Source organism: Urocitellus parryii, chromosome 6 (assembly GCF_045843805.1).
Source record: "Urocitellus parryii isolate mUroPar1 chromosome 6, mUroPar1.hap1, whole genome shotgun sequence".
NCBI classification, from domain to species: domain Eukaryota; kingdom Metazoa; phylum Chordata; class Mammalia; order Rodentia; family Sciuridae; genus Urocitellus; species Urocitellus parryii.
This window is the reverse complement of record NC_135536.1, coordinates 79411970-79429232: the sequence shown is the minus strand read 5'-3', so window position 1 is coordinate 79429232 and position 17263 is coordinate 79411970. Positions and strand designations below refer to the sequence as shown.

The following is a 17263-nucleotide window of genomic DNA, read 5'->3' as shown; positions in this document are numbered from 1 at the left end:
CCTGCAAATGCCATGATTTTAATCTCTTTTATTGCTGAGTAATATTCCATTGTGTATATATACCACATTTTCTTTATCCATTCATCTACTGAAGGGCATCTAGTTTGGTCCCACAGTTTAGCTATTGTGAATTATGCTGCTATAAACATTGATGTGGTTGTGTTCCTGTAGTATGCTGTTTTTAAGTCCTTTAAGGATACACTGAGGAGCGGGATAGCTGGGTCAAAAGGTGCTTCCATTCCCAGTTTTCCAAGGAGTCTCCAAACTGCTTTCCATATTGGCTGTACCATTTTGCAGTCCTACCAGCAATGTATAAGTGTGCCTTTTCTCCCACATCTTCGCCAGCTCTTACTGTTGCTTGTGTTCTTAATAGCTGCCATTCTGACTAGAGTGAGATGAATCTTAGAGTAGTTTTGATTTGCATTTTTCTAATTGCTAGAGATGATGAACATTTTCATATATTTGTTGATTGTATATACTCTTCTGAGAGTGTCTGTTCTGTTCTTTGGCCCATTTTTTTGATTGGGTTATTTGAGTTCTTTATGTATCCCAGAGATTACTGCTCTATCTGATGTGCAAGTGTTAAAAATTTGCTCCCAATCTGTAGGCTCTCTATTCACCTTACTGATTATTTCTTTTGCTGAGAAGAAGCTTATTTGTTTGAATCCATCCCATTTATTAATTCTTGATTTTAATTCCTGTGCTTATAGGAGCCTTATTAAGGAAGTTGGGGCCTAATTCGATGTGATGGAGGTTTGGGACTACTTTTTCTTCTGTTAGATGCAGGGTCTCAGGTTTAATTCCTAGGTTCTTGATCCACTTTGAGTTGAGTTTTGTGCATGGTAAGAGATAGGGGTTTAATTTCAATTTGTTGTATATGAATTTTCAGTTTTCCCTGCACCATTTGTTGAAGAGGCTATTTTTTCTCCAATATATGTTTTTGGTACCTTTGTCTAATATAAGATAACTGTAATTATATAGGTTAGTCACTGTGTCCTCTATTCTGTACATTGGTCTACCAGTCTATTTTGGTGCCCATATCAGGCTGTTTTTGTTACTATTGTTTTGTTTAAGGTCTGATATAATGATTCCACCTGCTTCACTCGTCTTGCTAAGGATTGCTTTAGCTACTCTGGGTCTCTTATTTTTCCAGATGAATTTCATGACTGCTTTTTCTGTTTCTATGAAGAATGTCATTGGGATTTTGATTGGAATTGCATTAAATCCGTATAATGCTTTTGGTAGTATGGTCATTTTGACAATATTAATTCTGCCTATCCAGAACAAGGTAGATCTTTCCATCTTCTAAGGTCTTCTTTAATTTCTGTCTTTAGCATTCTGTAATTTTCATTGTAGAGGTCTTTCACCTCTTTTGTTAGGTTGATTCCCAACTATTATATTTTTTTGAGGCTATTGTAAATGGAGTAGTTTTCCTCATTTCCCTTTCAGGGGAATTGTCACTGATATACAGAAATGCCTTTGATTTATGGGTGTTGATTTTATATCCTGCTACTTTACTGAATTCATTTACTAGTTCTAGAAGTTTTCTGGTGGAATTTTTTGGGTCTTCTAGGTATAGAATTATATCATCAGCACATAGAGGTAATTTGAGTTCTTCTTTACCTGTCCATATCCTTTTAATTTCTTTCTTCTAATTACTCTGTCCAGTGTTTCAAGAATTATGTTAAATAGAAGTGGTGAAAGAGGTCATCCCTGTCTTGTTCCAGTTTTTAGAGGGAATGCTTTCAATTTTTCTCCATTTAGAATGATGTTGGCCTGGGGCTTAGCATAGATAGCCTTTACGATGTTGAGATATGTTCCTGTTATCCCTAGTTTTTCTAGTGTTTTGAACATGAACGGGTGCTATATTTTGTTGAATGCTTTTTCTGCATCTATTGAGATGATCATATGATTCTTATCTTTATGTTTATTGGTGTGATGAACTGTATTTATTGATTTCCTTATGTCGAACCAACCTTGCATCCCTGGAATGAACCCCACTTGATCATGGTGCACTATCTTTTTGATATGATTTGTATTTGATTTGCAATTTTTTTGAGAATTTTTGATCTATGTTCATTAGAGACATTGGTCTGAAGGTTTCTTTCTTTGACGTGTTTTTGCTGGTTTTGGAATCAGGGTGATATTGGCCTCATAGAATGAGTTTAGGAGTGTTCCCTCTTTTTCTGTTTCCTGAAATAAATTGAAGAGTATTGGTATTAATTCTTCTTTAAAGGTCTTATAGAACTTAGCTGTGTATCCATCTGATCCTGGGCTTTTCTTGGTTGGTAGGCTTCTGATGGTATCTTCTATTTCATCACTTGAAATTGACCTGTTTAAATTGTGTATATCATCCTGATTCAATTTGGGCAAATCATATGACTCCAGAAATTTGTCAATGCCTTTGATATTTTCTATTTTATTGGAGTATAAGTTTTCAAATAATTTCTGATTATATTCTGTAGTGTCTGTTGTGATATTTCCTTTGTCATCACATATGTTAGTAATATGAGTTTTCTCTTTCTCTTCGATAGCATTGCTAAGTGTCTGTCAATTTTATTTTTTCAAAGAACCAACTTTTGTTTTGTCAATTTTTTTTAACTGTTTCTTTTGTTTCAGTTTCATTGATTTCAAGCTTCGATTTTAATTATTTCCTGTATTCTACTGTTTTTGGTGTTGATTTGTTCTTTTTCTAGGGATTTTATTTGTTGACTTTCTTCTTTTGAGGAATGAACTCCATGGCATGAACTTTCCTCTTAGTAAGGCCTTCATAGTGTCCTAGAGATTTCTATATGTTGTATCTGTGTTCTTATTTACCTCTAAGAAATTTTAAATCTCCTCCTTGATGTCTTTTGCAACCCATTGTTCATTTAGTAGCATATTAGTTAGTCTCCAGGTGTTGATGAAGCTTTTATTTTTTTATTTTACATGATTTCTAATTTCATTACATTATGATCTGATAGAATGCAGGGTAGTATCTCTACTTTTTTGTATTTGCTAAAAGTTGCTTTGTGGAATAATATATAGTCCATTTTAGAGAAGGATCCATGTGCTGCTGAGAAGAAAGTGAATTTGTTCATTGAAGGATGAAATATTCTGTATATGTCAGTTAAGGCTAAGTTATGATTGTATTAATGAGTTCTAAATTTCTTTGTTTAGCTTTTGTTTGGACGATCTATCCCGTGGTGAATGAGGTGTGTTAAAATCTCCCAGAATTATTGTGTTATGGTCTATTTGACACTTGAACTTCAGAAGAGTTTGGTGAATGTAGATGCTCTATTGTTTGGGGCATATAAATTTATTATTGTTATGTCTTGTTAATGAATAGTTCCCCTAAGCAGTATGAAATATCCTTCTTTATCTCTTTTGATTAACTTTGGCTTGAAGTCTACTTTATTTGATATGAGGATGGAAACCCCTACTTGCTTCTGCAGTCCATGTGAGTGGTGTGATTTTTCCCAACATTTTACCTTAGTCTGTGGATGTCTTTTCTTATGAGTCTTTTGGAGACAGCATATTGTTGGTTTTTTTTTTTTTTTGATCCAATCTGCCAGTTTATGTCTTTTGATTAGTAAGTTTAGGCCATTAACATTCAAGGTTATTATTGGAGACATGATTTGTAATCCCAGCCATTTTTGTTTATTTTTGGTATTTAACTTGACTCGGTTTCTCCTTTGATTAGTTTTTCCTTTAGTGTAATACCTCCCTTTGCTGATTTTCATTGTTGTTTTTCAATTCCTCTTCATGGAATATTTTGCCAAGGATGTTCTGTAGTGTAGGCTTTCTAGTTGTAAATTCTTTTAATTTTTGTCTATTATGGAAGGTTTTTATTTCAGCATTAAATCTAAAGCTTAATTTTGCTGGATATAAGATTCTTGGTTGTCATCCATTTTCTTTCAGAGCTTGATATATGTTCTTCCAGGATCTTCTAGCTTTCTGGGTCTGGGTTGAAAAATCTGCACATATCTAATTGCTTTTCCCCTGTATGTAATCTGATTACTTTCTTTCGTGGCTTTTAATATTCTCTCCTTATTCTGCATGTTGGGCATTTCATTATAATGTGCCTTGGTGTGGGTCTGTTGTGATTTTGTACATTTGGCATCATGTAAGCCTCCTGAATTTGGTTTTCCAATTCATTCTTCATGTTTGGAAAATTTTCTGATATTATTTCATTGAATAGATTGCTCATTCTATTTGTTTGGAACTCTGTGCCTTCCTCTATCCTAATAACTCTTAAATTTGGTCTTTTCATACTATCCCATATTTCTTTAATGTTCTACTCATGGTTTCTTACCATTTTTACTGCGTGGTCTACATTCTTTTCAAGATTATATATTTTGTTTTCATTGTCTGAGGTCCTATCTTCTAAGTGGTCTCATCTTTTGGTGATGCTTTCAATTGAACTTTTAATTTGGTTTATTGTTTCTTTCATTTCAAGGATTTCTATATATATTTTTAAGAACCTCTATCTCCCTATTGAAGTAATCTTTTGCTTCCTGTATTTGTTTATGTAGCTTTTTGTCAAAATGATCTTTTGCTGCCTGTATTTGCTCTCTTATGTCATCCTTTAATTTGCAGAACATTTTAATTATGTACATCCTGAACTCCTCTTCATTTCTTCTGTTGTGCTGGCCATGGATTCTAATGTGGTATCTTGATTTGTTTGGGGGTACTTTCTTCACTTGTCTTTTCATATTGCTTGTGTGTCTTCCCTTCTAGCACTGTGGATCTGAGGCATTACCATTTTTACCATATAGGCTTATAGTGCTCCTATAGGGATCCAATACCTCCTTTGAGGTGAGGGACAATGTTAACAGTTCCCAATATAAATAATATATACCTAAAAATAAATATTTGCTATTAAGATGTTTACAGTTTGGTCACAATGTACAGAAATGGTGAATTTAACTATTATCTACATTATATTCAGTAGGTTTGTAAAAGGGTTTACAGTTTCTGATGGTGGACAAAGAATTTGGGTGAGGAGTAGAATGATATGCTGAGGAGGTAGGAGGTGAGTTATTATCTTAGGAAGTGTGAAAGAGAAATCTAAAGAAGAAGATTAGTAGCAGCAGAAGGGAGAGGAAGTAATTTCCCACTTACGTGTCTAATTTTGGGTAGACACGTAAGTGGGAAGATAGTAGAGTACATAAAACAAACATACATACATATTAAGAAAAATTAAAAAATGTTAAAATAGTAGAAATTGGTGGGAAAAAAGAAAAAAATGTATAATACAACTGTAATAGAGTATTCAGACATCCCAGTTCTCAAAATCCTAATTGATGCAAAGTACTTGATTTTACATATGTTGGTGATGTGAGGTCAGGAGAATACAGAAGGAAAGGGAAAAAAAATCTTGAAGGAAGAAACAGATATTGTTTTGGTTGGAGATCAGTATGTTTTCTGCTTCTAATAGGTAGGGTCATCTGTTGTTAGCTGGTATCTTTGATTTCAGGATGGTAAAGGTAACCAGGGTGTCACTGTGCGGGGGTTTTTGGCTGCTGGGGAGAGGGGGGAGTTAGAAACTGGGTACCTGGCCAGCTGGAATTCCAAACTGGGAGTTGTCCCCACTGATGAAGGTGGCCCAAGATGGAGGTGCCTGCTTTCAACAATGGGGTGTGTGATCGGGTGGGGGCAGCTATGTGATGGCGTTGGGATGTGAGTTCAGACATGAGCTCTGTGGCTGCAGTGTGAGGCTGTTGGCTGACTTCAGAGCTTGGGTAAGGTTCTCGGGTATAGGTACCCGAGAACTGCACTCTGCTATTGCAGAATCCCAAGATGGTGGCGACTCGGTAGCCTTATGTTAGTAGATGGGGGTCCACCCAGGGGCGACAACTGGAGTTCCTATTCTTGCTGCCAGTGTCCTGCATGGGAGTGGCGTCTGTGATTTCTGCTCAGGTGGGTGGCCGAAAGTTCTTCAGGGGTGCTGCTGCTACGGATGATCTCGCTGGGGTACCTGGTAGTCCTGAGTGGACGAGTAGTTGGAGACCTACTCTGACACGGAGACCTGGAGCTCTGGACCAGTACAATGATTCCTGCACGGGAGCAGGAATATCGCTAACAGAGAAGCAGTATTGTCACTATTTGAATCCCAGGTCATGGAGCAACACAGAATGCTGCCTCCCTCTGGCTTCCGTAGGGGATCCTAAGTTTATTTTCACATCAATTAATTTCCAAAATAACATTTTTTGAAAGGTGAAAAGTAACAGGCAATTAAATTATGTAAATGATGTGTAAGCACAAATTGTGCTGTAAGAGCTTAGAACTCAATGTTCTTGAAATTACTTCATGAATAATATACCACTCATGAACACTCACTAGTTTATATAAAAACAGAAAACAATTGACTTAAATCGGTAAAGAGAGAAATAAAAGAAAAAGCTGGATGTGGTGGTGCTACTTCCTAGTTACTTTGGGAGGTCAAGGCAGGAGGATCATTTGAGCCCAGGAGTTCAAGGCCAGAGTCAACAACATAGTGAGACCCTGTCTCAAAAGCAAAAACCAACCAACAAGCAAAGAACCAAACCCAAACAAAACAACTCCCCCCACCAAAAACAAAACAAACAAACAAACAAAAACCCACCAAGAAACATGTTTTCAAGGTGTTCAAACTTTTCTGTTGAAATTCTAAGGTTTTGGCTATAAAAAAAGTATCAAAATAATCATTTACTTCTCTGATCAAGTTGAGCACAGCTACCACTTGAAACCTATTGTTTTTTTCCTTCTTAGTAGTATCTCTAGATTGCTTTGGTAAATAGAGTCTCACACAAATTTTTTCTTATCTATAATTTTATTATGAGTAGTTCGTGCTTGCGAGCACAAATGCACTGGGGATTGGACCCAGAACTTTTGCATGCTAAACATGTTCTACCACTAGAATACATCTCCTGCTTTATTCTGAGTTGGTTTTGTTTTGTGTAGTCAGTATTAACTGTGAAATCTCATTCTAAAAGCAGATGAAATACATCATTTCCAATATTTTGTTGTGTATTGTATCACTTGCATGTTAAAAATAACCTTGAAATTTAACTAAGCTACCATTTCTATCAAAGACCAAGGTTGGAATGTTTGTTTTCTTGAATGTTGTGGCCACTTTTCCTTTTACAACTCTTACTGTTATTCAGACTTCCTATGTTAGAAAGTATGTATTAAAGATGTATATATGAAAAGTAAAACCTTAAAACTATTGAAAACATTGAATATTTATGGTAGGAAGGATGAATTAAAGATTTGCATATGAAAAACAAGACAACTACTGAAAGTATAGAATAAGACAAACATAAAAGGAAAAGTTGATAAATTTATGTACACTAAAATTCAAACATATTTGCATGCCACATAACTGTCTTCATATAAATCAAAAATATTGGGTTGGCGTTGTGGCTCAGTGGCAGAGTGCTTGCCTTACACATGTGAGGCACTGGGTTTGATCCTCAGCACCACATAAAATAAATAAAATAAAGATATTAAAAATATTTTAAAAATTATCAAAGAATATGAACATGAAATTTACAGATGAGGATCTTTATGTAGTCACTTACATGAAAATATGTTCAACCTCATAAGTAATCAGAGACTCGCTCATTAAAACAACATTTAATTACTATTTTCCTGTTATCAGATGGACAAACATGAAAAGACAAAACAAAACAAGAAAGAATCCTGACAATTCTGTATGTTGCTGATTCTGGAGCAGTGGGTTCTTATATATTTTGCTGGTGGCAGTGAAATCTATATTATTGCTATGGACAGTGATTTGGTAACATCTGATTTATTCAAAGATGCTTATATGTTAACCTAGTCCCTGGGTATTGTATTCTATAAAATTTTTTGGCATGTGTACTCAAGGAGAAATGTTCAGAAGGTTCAGTGTAGTGCTGGTTTTAATTGTAACCTGGAATGAATGTCCATTAGAAGAATATATAAATTGGTATATTTGTAGTATGTGACTATTAAAATGAATTAACACAAAGTATGTATTAATTGGGATACATATGCAGGAAGAGATTATATTATGAAGGTAACTTGTTTAGGATCACAAAGTTAGTGACTGGTTGAAATCTCAATGCTTTGTCTTTTTGAACTTCAAATGAAATCATATATCATTTTTGTACTTTAATCATTCTGCATTTGGTATAGTTAAAACTTAAAAAAGCACAAACTGCTTAATTTGCAAAAAAAATTAAGGAATACATGGTTTACACATGAACCTCCAATTTTCTCTGACTCCAATTTGTGCCAGTAACATTAAATTCCTAGCAGAAAGTTGCTTACTTATGACAGGTTTTTGTTTGAAGGAGAGGTTCAGTATTATGGATTTGCAAGTCAGAAAGGGGTTTGCAGAGTTTTGTGTCCATTGTGTGGTTCACTATATCTGTTATTAATTCATAATTAGGTCATGTAATCTGAAAAGGTGGCTACAAAAGACAGCATTAGAGTTTTCATCTTGAGCACCCTTCTAGCCCTTCTCTTCAATCCAATTTTATTTTTATTTTTTGGCTAATGGGGATTGAACTCAGGAGCACTGGGCCACTGAGCCACATCCACAGCTGTATTTTGTATTTTATTTAGAGACAGAGTCTCACTGAGTTGCTAAGCAGCCTTGCTTTTGCTGAGGCTGGCTTTGAACTTGGGATCCTCTTGTCTCAGCCTCCAGTCTAATTTTAAATCTCAATTGTAACTGGCTCATGTAGATTAAGCAGAAAATTACATTGTTATAAAAGAGCCAAGAAAATTGACAAGTGAGACATTAAAGTAAAAACAGATACCAGCAGTTCCAGGAGTGCATATAAGATTACCTCAAAATTCATGACACTGCCAGTCCTATCACTTAATTTTAAGCACTATATAAATGATTGTAATGTAGACTCAAGGAAAAAATTATGATTTCTTTAAAAAAAGTCTATATATGCACACACATACACACACACATATAGATACATACGTGTGTGTGTGTGTGTGTGTGTGAGAGAGTGTGTAACAGCTGGGAAAATTTATATTTGAAGGACAACAAAAATAAAATGGCTGAATCTTCCGCATAAAAGTGATAGTGCTCCAATTACGGGCATGGGCATAATAATTTTCGGGAATTCCACAAACATACTTTGTGCTGCTTGCCCGCAACTCCCATCATTATCTAGGACAAACACCTCCCTGTACCAGAGACAGGGGCTCCAACTGGCTCTTCTACCCGCCCACTTTAGCTTCAGGACACTTTCCCCTCAATAGGAGTTGCACCAAGTGTTGACAGCCACCTGCTTGGGAAGTGGGAAACCTATGGGGTTGGTTGGACTTGAGCTCTTGCGCACTCCCCCTGGCGTTGGACTGGTAGGTAGGGCCCGTGGATCCCATGATCCTGAGCGGCCCCATCTCCAAGCCCGCCACCCAGCAGGCCTCGGGGCGACTACGCGCATGCGCACTCTACAGCGGAGACACGCTGCGAATCCTCGCCTCAGCTGCAGCTTCACAGGTGGTGTTTTTTTCCCGCTCTTTTTCATTGCCTCTCAGGTCAGATATTTTATTTGTGTTCTCTTTGTTGTTTTTATTATCATTACTGTTTTCTCTGTCGAGTGCAGAGAGGAGGCTGAAAATTCCAGAGTGAAATTTCCATAGGTTTAATTCTCAGAAATTTGGCCCTCAACTTGTACAAGCCCATAGTAATAGCTCTCTACTCCCCTTCTTGTGGAAAATTTGGAATTAGCTGCATCTCTGGCTTTGCCTGGAAAGGGTCTCAGCTTCAAAACTTCCCATATATTCTGCTTCCCCTTTGTTGGTTACCCAGGTGGAGGGTAAAATAGTCCTTATTGGCTGCTAAGTGACATCATTGTCCTCATTGAGGACATTTGGGATGGACTGTTGGAATGTCTCTGACCAAGGAAACGTTCTTTGCAGAATTGTCAGTTGATAGTGTGTACACTTTTCCTAGGTGTAATTGATGTGCCAGAGTTATTTTATGTAATATGGGATTTGTTTTGGTGTGCTTAAAATATTGGTGTCCATTTTTGGGTTAGTCAAATTCCAGAGAGAATTTTACTTTATTGAAAAGTAAATTAACCTAGAGAAATGATTTATTCTTACAAATGTTTTAAATCAAAGCATAGCATTGAACAGTTTTTTCATTAATAGATGGATTGTTTAACTCAAAAGCAGCTTTAATATAAATTTTCAGGCTTTATAAGGGTCAATTACTAGGATAAATTAGGTTAGTTTCTATTTTATGCAAACAGGTAGCTAGTGTTTTTTTTTTTTTTTTTTTCTTTTCCAGTTAGTGTTTGTAATCAAAGTAACACAGGTAAGGAATCTGATTAAGAAATCAGCATGTATGAAAAAACCTAAAAATGTAGCTTCAAATACTTTGCACTGCAAAATATCTGAAATTGTGCCTGGATTTTTATGTTTGCGAAGTGTGGGATGTGGTACTAACATATTTTGCCAAAGTATGAGTAGATAATAAATTTGAATTTTGGTTTAGTTATTGAAGAATGACAAAAAGCACTGATGTAAATTTTACTTGTTTGTACTTTGGCTATGTTTCTAAAGTTTTTTCCATATACATATTATTTTTGATCTTAGTAAGATTTAGTATCACTTGTGCATTTAATTTTTCCTTACATTTTTTTTCATGGCCTTTGTACAAAGAAGGAGCACAGTATTATTGGGAGACTCAAGTCAATATATCATATCGATTATAATAAATAAAAACCAACAACATGTACATTTTATCAAAACAAAGTCGAACAATGTATTTATATTTTACTTGTTATTAAGTAATTAAACAATTTTATTTTCATTGTGCCTTATTTACCTTTTCATTTATCAGGACTTCAACATCTGGAGATCTCATTAACATGTCTTTGTGTGAAGACATGTTGCTTTGTAATTATCGAAAGTGTCGCATCAAACTCTCCGGTTATGCCTGGGTCACTGCCTGTTCTCATATCTTCTGTGATCAGCATGGCAGTGGTGAATTTAGTCGTTCACCAGCTATCTGCCCTGCCTGCAACAGTACCCTTTCTGGAAAGCTGGATATTGTCCGCACGGAACTCAGTCCTTCAGAGGAATATAAAGCTATGGTGTTGGCAGGGCTTCGACCAGAGATTGTGTTAGACATTAGCTCCCGGGCACTGGCTTTCTGGACATATCAGGTTAGTACTTAGACTAGTGGTTCTTTGAGAGTATATAATCTGAGGCACATATGGGAGTTTCTGAAGTTTTTCTTCATTGTTTTGTATTTATTTTTTATTTTATTTTTAATGAAAGTATAGAAAACATTCTTTTTAATAATAAGTTTTCAGTTTTCAAAAATAATGCTTATTGTTGAAAATCTTAAAGGAGAAAAATAAAAAACCCCGTAATTCCATTACTCAGAGATTTCATTGTTAATAGTTTTTGTTTGTGCGTAAGTATATGTTTTATACATACATTTTTTTCTATATAAAAATAGGGTAAAACCACACATACTGATTTTATGGCCAATTAAAGTTGACAGGGCTAGGGATATTGCTCAGTAGAGTGCTTGTCTAGTATGTGTGAGGTCCTGGGTTTGATCCCTAGTACCACAAAAATATAAAAAGTAAACATAAATAAGGTGGACAATATGTTATGTCTGTTATGAATATTTTGTTAAATATTTTTCAGTTTAGTATTCTATAATTATAATTCTGAAGATTGTATTCTATTATGGTTTGTTTCCAAGTTATTAATAAAATGCTGTGGGGAGCATTCTTATCAAATTCATATCCATTATTATATGCTAGGATCAAATTTCTGAAAGTGGCTGTATATATTTTGAAGGTTTTATTTATTTATTTATTTGTAGTGTGTGGGATCAAACCAGGGCCTTGCACATATTATATATAAACACTCTACCACAGAGCCACATCCCCAGGTTTGAAGATTTTTAAAAATTATGTTTTAAAATTGTCTTTCAGTATGGTATATCCATTCATTTGCTCCCAAGAAATGTATGTGAGTGCTTAGTTTTCCACGTCTTCTACTCCCAAGTTAGATACAGGTGAAATGGAACCTCAATGCTCTTTAAATATGCATTTCTTGGATAACTTTTAGATGAACATATTTTCTTGAATTTTTTCATTTTTTTTTAACATATTGCCCGTTTCAGTTTGGTTGTTTGAATTACTCGGACTGATTTGTTAGAATACTCTGTAGTTCTCTAACTCAAATACTATAACATTTATTTATTTATTTATTTATCTATTTATTTTTTAAAAATATTTATTTTCTAGTATTCTTATAACTTAGACAATATCTTTTATTTTTATTTTTTTACATTATAGATGGACACAATACCTTTATTTTGTTTGTGTATTGTTTTATGTGGTGCTGAGGATCAAACCCAGTGCCTCAGGCATGCTAGGCAAGCACTCTACCACTGAGCTACAACTCCAGCCCCTATAAAACTTATCATTTGTTTTATTGATATTTTACGTAGACCCTGAAATATTTTGTATTTGATGTAATCATAATTTTAATGATTGCATTGTATAATTTGTTTCCAAATTATAAAATAGGCTGTGATAAGCATTCTTGTCATCAAATTCATGTCTTTAACTCTTTCTGTTTGTGATTTTGGCCTTTGCTGCCTTCTTAGAGACTTACCTGTGGAGAACTTTTAATTATACTCTTGAATATATTATTATATCTTACACATTTATTTATTGATATTATTATTAGAGCTTTATAATTATACATAGTAGCTGGGTTCATCCTGACAAACTTATACATACCTGGAAATTGATTTCAGCTCATCATCCTTCTCTTTCCCTTCCCATCACCCCTCTCCTCTTCCATTCCCCTTCCTCTACTGTATTAGACTTTCTTTTACTTGTCTATTAATTTATGTTTGATTGATTCTTTATTTTATCTTCCCTCCCCTTTTCCTTTATTTTACTCCAGCTTCCCTATATGAGAGAAAACGAACTTTGAGTTTTGGAGTTTGGCTTAAGCATGATATTTTCCATTTCCATCCATTTATTGACAAATGCCAAAATTTCATTCTTTTTCATGGCTGAATAGTACTCTATTGTGTGTATATATTTTCCACAATTTATTAATCCATCATTTATTTACAGGCATCTGGGTTGATTCCATAATTTAACTAGTTACTTATTTTGTTTTTTATTTTGAGACGATTTTGCTCAATTGCTTAGGGCCTTGATAAGTTGCTGAGGCTGGCTTTGAACTTGAGATCCCTCCTCTCTTACCCTCCAGAGCTGCTGGGATTACAAGTGTGCATCACCATGCTCAACTAATTGCTTTTTCTTTGTGATACTGGGAATGAAACCCAGAGCCTCGTGTGTGCTAGGCAAACACTCTTACCACTGAGCTACATCCTATATCCCTAATTTCTTTTTGTTTTGTTATGGGGCATTGAACTCAGGAACACTCTATCACTGAGCTATATCTTTATCCTTTTTATATTTTATTTTGCTTCAGGTTTCAGTAAATTGTCCAGGCTGGTCTCAAATTGGATATTCTCCTGTCTCAGCCTCTTGAGTTGCTGGGATTACAAGTATGAGCTATTATGCCTGGCTCCTCAGTTAATATGGTTCTAAATGTTCAAGTTATAACATCCTTGTGTTTACTTTTTGTGCTTGTATGAAGTTTTACATTATATAACTTTGTGTTCCTTACTTTAAAAATATTTTCTTTCTTGGGACAGGTACATCAGGAACGTCTCTATCAAGAATATAATTTTAGCAAGGCTGAGGGTCATCTGAAACAGATGGAGAAAATATATACTCAGCAAATACAGAGCAAAGATGTAGAATTGACCTCTATGAAAGGGGAGGTCACCTCTATGAAGAAAGTGCTAGAAGAATACAAGAAAAAGTTCAGTGACATCTCAGAGAAACTTATGGAGCGCAATCGTCAGTATCAAAAGCTCCAAGGTCTCTATGATAGCCTTAGACTACGGAATATTACTATTGCTAACCAAGAAAGTACTCTTGAACCATCTTTGGTAGCACAGTCTGGTGTTTTTAGCTTCCCATTAGGTAAGAAAAGACACGTTATATGTATATATATATGTGTGTGTGTGTGTGTGTGTGTGTGTGTGTGTGTGTGTGTATATGTATATATACATATATACATATATATATATATTTGTTGTACTGGGGATTGAACCTATGGCCTCACATGCTAAGCAAGTTTCTAAGTTGCTACCACTGAGCTACATCTATTTTATTTTGAGAGATGGTTTTACTAAATTGCCCAGGCTGGCCTTGAATTTGTGGTTCTTCTGCCTCAGCCTCCCAAGTAGCTGGGATTACAGGCATATGCCTGTCACTGTCCACATATATTTTGATTTCTTTCATATTTATCTGTTCTTTCTGTTCTTCTCATTGTACATACTTACCCTTTTACTTTTTCTATCTTTTTTAGCTTTTTACATACAGTCAGCATTTTCCTCTTCATAGTCTAAGAAAACTATCCAATATCTGTTTTTCAAATCAAGGATTTTTCTCACTGTACTCTGTGTAGTTCCATGCTGTGAGTGAAGGCTCCAAGGGTCTAGAGCCATGATAGGTTATGAATCTTTCATCTGTATCTCAACCTCACATCATTTTTTTACCTATTATATTTGCTTACGTTCATAGTATGCCTTTAATATATTTTAAGATATAAGTTTGCAGATTACAATGTAAATTAAAAATTACTTACAGTAATAAATAATAGCTGCCACTTATTGATTTCTTACTAAGTGCTAAGTACCGTTTTAAGTGTCTTACATGTATTCATATAATTTACAAACCTATGTGAAATAAATACTGTTTTTTATCCCTGTTTTGTAAGTGAGAAAGGAGAAAGCTAAGGAACAGAAAGTTAATTAACTTGGTCAAGATCACATAGCCTATACTCTTAACTGTTTGCATCCTCCAGGAAGACCTTGTTTTAGTTTCTTTCACATGTCAATACTGGCCGCACAGTTCTCAAATTATTGCCTGTTGTTTGGTTCTTTTTTAAATTTACCTTTTTATCTGCTCATCAAATGTTTATCCAGTGTTTCATGTGCCGTTGTGTTATGCATCTTTATATCTCTCTAAACAATGAGATATAAAGATTGTCCAGATAGTAATACTGCCTTCACAATCTAGGATGATACCAACTTTTTGTTAGGTACCCTGCCTAACAAGTACCTAACTTTCACTTACTTATATTGTAGTTTAGTCAACCAAAGTATTTCTGTAAGTGGATATTGTAGGTATTATTTTCCTGTCACTGTCCACATATATTTTGATTTCTTTCATATTTATCTGTTCTTTCTGTTCTTCTCATTGTATGTACTTACCTTTTTACCTCTTTCTTTTTTAGCTTTTTACATACAGTCAGCATTTTCCTTTTTATAGTCTAAGAAAACTAAAAATCTAAGGAAGTGCCCAGCAGAAGTAGTTAAATGTTCATTTGATCACATCTATTACCTGATTTTCCATAAAGTTATGCTAATTGTTATTGAGTCATGTGTATATGGCAATATTTCATGGTTGTCGTATATTTCTGGAGTGTGTATTACAAAAAAAAATAATATATATATATTTTTAAATTCCTTCTGGTATGGTGACACACACCTGTAATCCCAGGTACGATGGAGACCAAGGCAGGAATATTCCATGTTTGAGGCCATCCTGGGCAACTTAATGAGACCCTGACTCAAAATAAAAAAACATAAAATAAAATAGGGCTGGGGATATAGCTCAGTGGTGGAGTGCTTGACTAGTATGTATGAAGCCCTGGGTTCAATCCCCAGTTCTAAATAGAAAGAAAAAAAATTATTGAAAAACATGGCACAAAGGATCATGTGCATATATGTATTTTTGATGATTCCTCTGAAATGGGTAACAAATTAATTCAATTATGATGTTGTGAATTCTAGTACTACTAAAAATGTTTCATTGTGTCAGATAACTTTGGCAATGAAATTATGGCTATCAATGGAAACTGCATCACAGAAGGTATTGTAGATAACTTTAGTCATGGGGAGGGAGAGGTGGGGACATTAGGGTCCTTTTTTAAATCTAGTATTATGTTTGTATTTTATCCATCTTGGGTGAGTTTTGTTACAGTATTTATTGAATGGATTTTGGTTTTTTGTTGCTAAGGATCTATGAGGAAATAGATGCTTATTATCGCCCTAATTTTTTTTCTAGGTAACAGCTCCAAGTTTCCTTTGGACAATACACCAGTTCGAAATCAGGGTGGTGGAGATGGAGATTTTCAGTTTAGACCATTTTTTGTGGGTTCTCCTACAGCACCTGAAGCCAGCAACAGCTTTTTTAGTTTTGCCTCTCAAGGCCATGAATTAGAGCAACAACAAGTCTCTAGCAGGGCCTTCAAAGTAAAAAGAATTTAGCTTATTTTATAGAATGTTTGTTTGCATTCAGTGATTTCATTTATCATAGAATCTTTATTCTACGTAAGAGTTGTCAACTTCCCTGTGCTGTTAAGTCTTTGAAGTTCACTTCACATTTCAACTTATAAAAAATTCAGTGGCAGTAGGGGATTGGCATTAATGTCTTGATTTTTTGTGTGTGTTCCTTTGTTTTTAATATTTAAAGCGTGAAAATTTCATTAATCTCAATTTCTTTGTATACTGTTGAGTTTTCATTCATGGTGAAAAGGCCACAACATTATTATATGTTCTGTAGATCACTCTGACTTTCTGACTGAGCTGTGTGTTTATGCATTATATGTATATAAGCACCAGTGTTATATGTTTACATGTTACTTTGGGTCTCGGTATTTATGCATATATATGTATGTAATTATGTCCATTGATATTTTGCTGTATTTGTCAATATATTTAATGAATATTTTGGTTTTGGATAATGGTGGGTGATCTGTGGCTTGTTATTTGGGTGTGTGTATTTATTTGTATGTATTTATGTATTTGTACACATATTAACTTGTTTAGAGAAGTATGTTAATGTTAATGAAAGAATAATTTGATGTATGTATTTCCAGTCCTTCCTTATATTTAAAAATTGATAAATTTATAAAGTTGATTTTTTAGGATTTGTTTAAAAATAAAGCTTTTTATTAACTAAATAGCCTGTTGACTATTTTAAGAATGCACTTCTGGGACTGGGGTTGTGGCACTGGGTTCAGCACCACATAAAAATAAATAAATAAAGGTGTTATGTCCAACTATAACTAAAAGCAAATATTAAAAAGAATCTACTTCTGATGCAGAGAAATTACTAATGTTATTGGTAGTAAGAGATTATGTTAATTAAAATAATTT

At 34.6% G+C, this 17263-nt stretch overlaps 1 protein-coding gene across 2 annotated transcripts in view; it reads left to right on the top strand.

Moving 5' to 3' along the window:
* Ccnb1ip1 (cyclin B1 interacting protein 1) overlaps positions 1 to 16977 on the top strand; it is a 28513-nt gene extending 11536 nt beyond the window's left edge. For both annotated transcript variants that reach the window (XM_077800006.1, XM_026412027.2), the window contains exons 5-7: positions 10823 to 11147; positions 13685 to 14018; positions 16170 to 16977. In XM_077800006.1, the coding sequence (XP_077656132.1) occupies positions 10823 to 11147; positions 13685 to 14018; positions 16170 to 16372 (862 nt within the window). In that variant the 3' untranslated portion in view covers positions 16373 to 16977. The remainder of the gene's footprint in view (positions 1 to 10822; positions 11148 to 13684; positions 14019 to 16169) is intronic.
* The last annotated feature ends 286 nt before the right edge of the window (positions 16978 to 17263 follow it).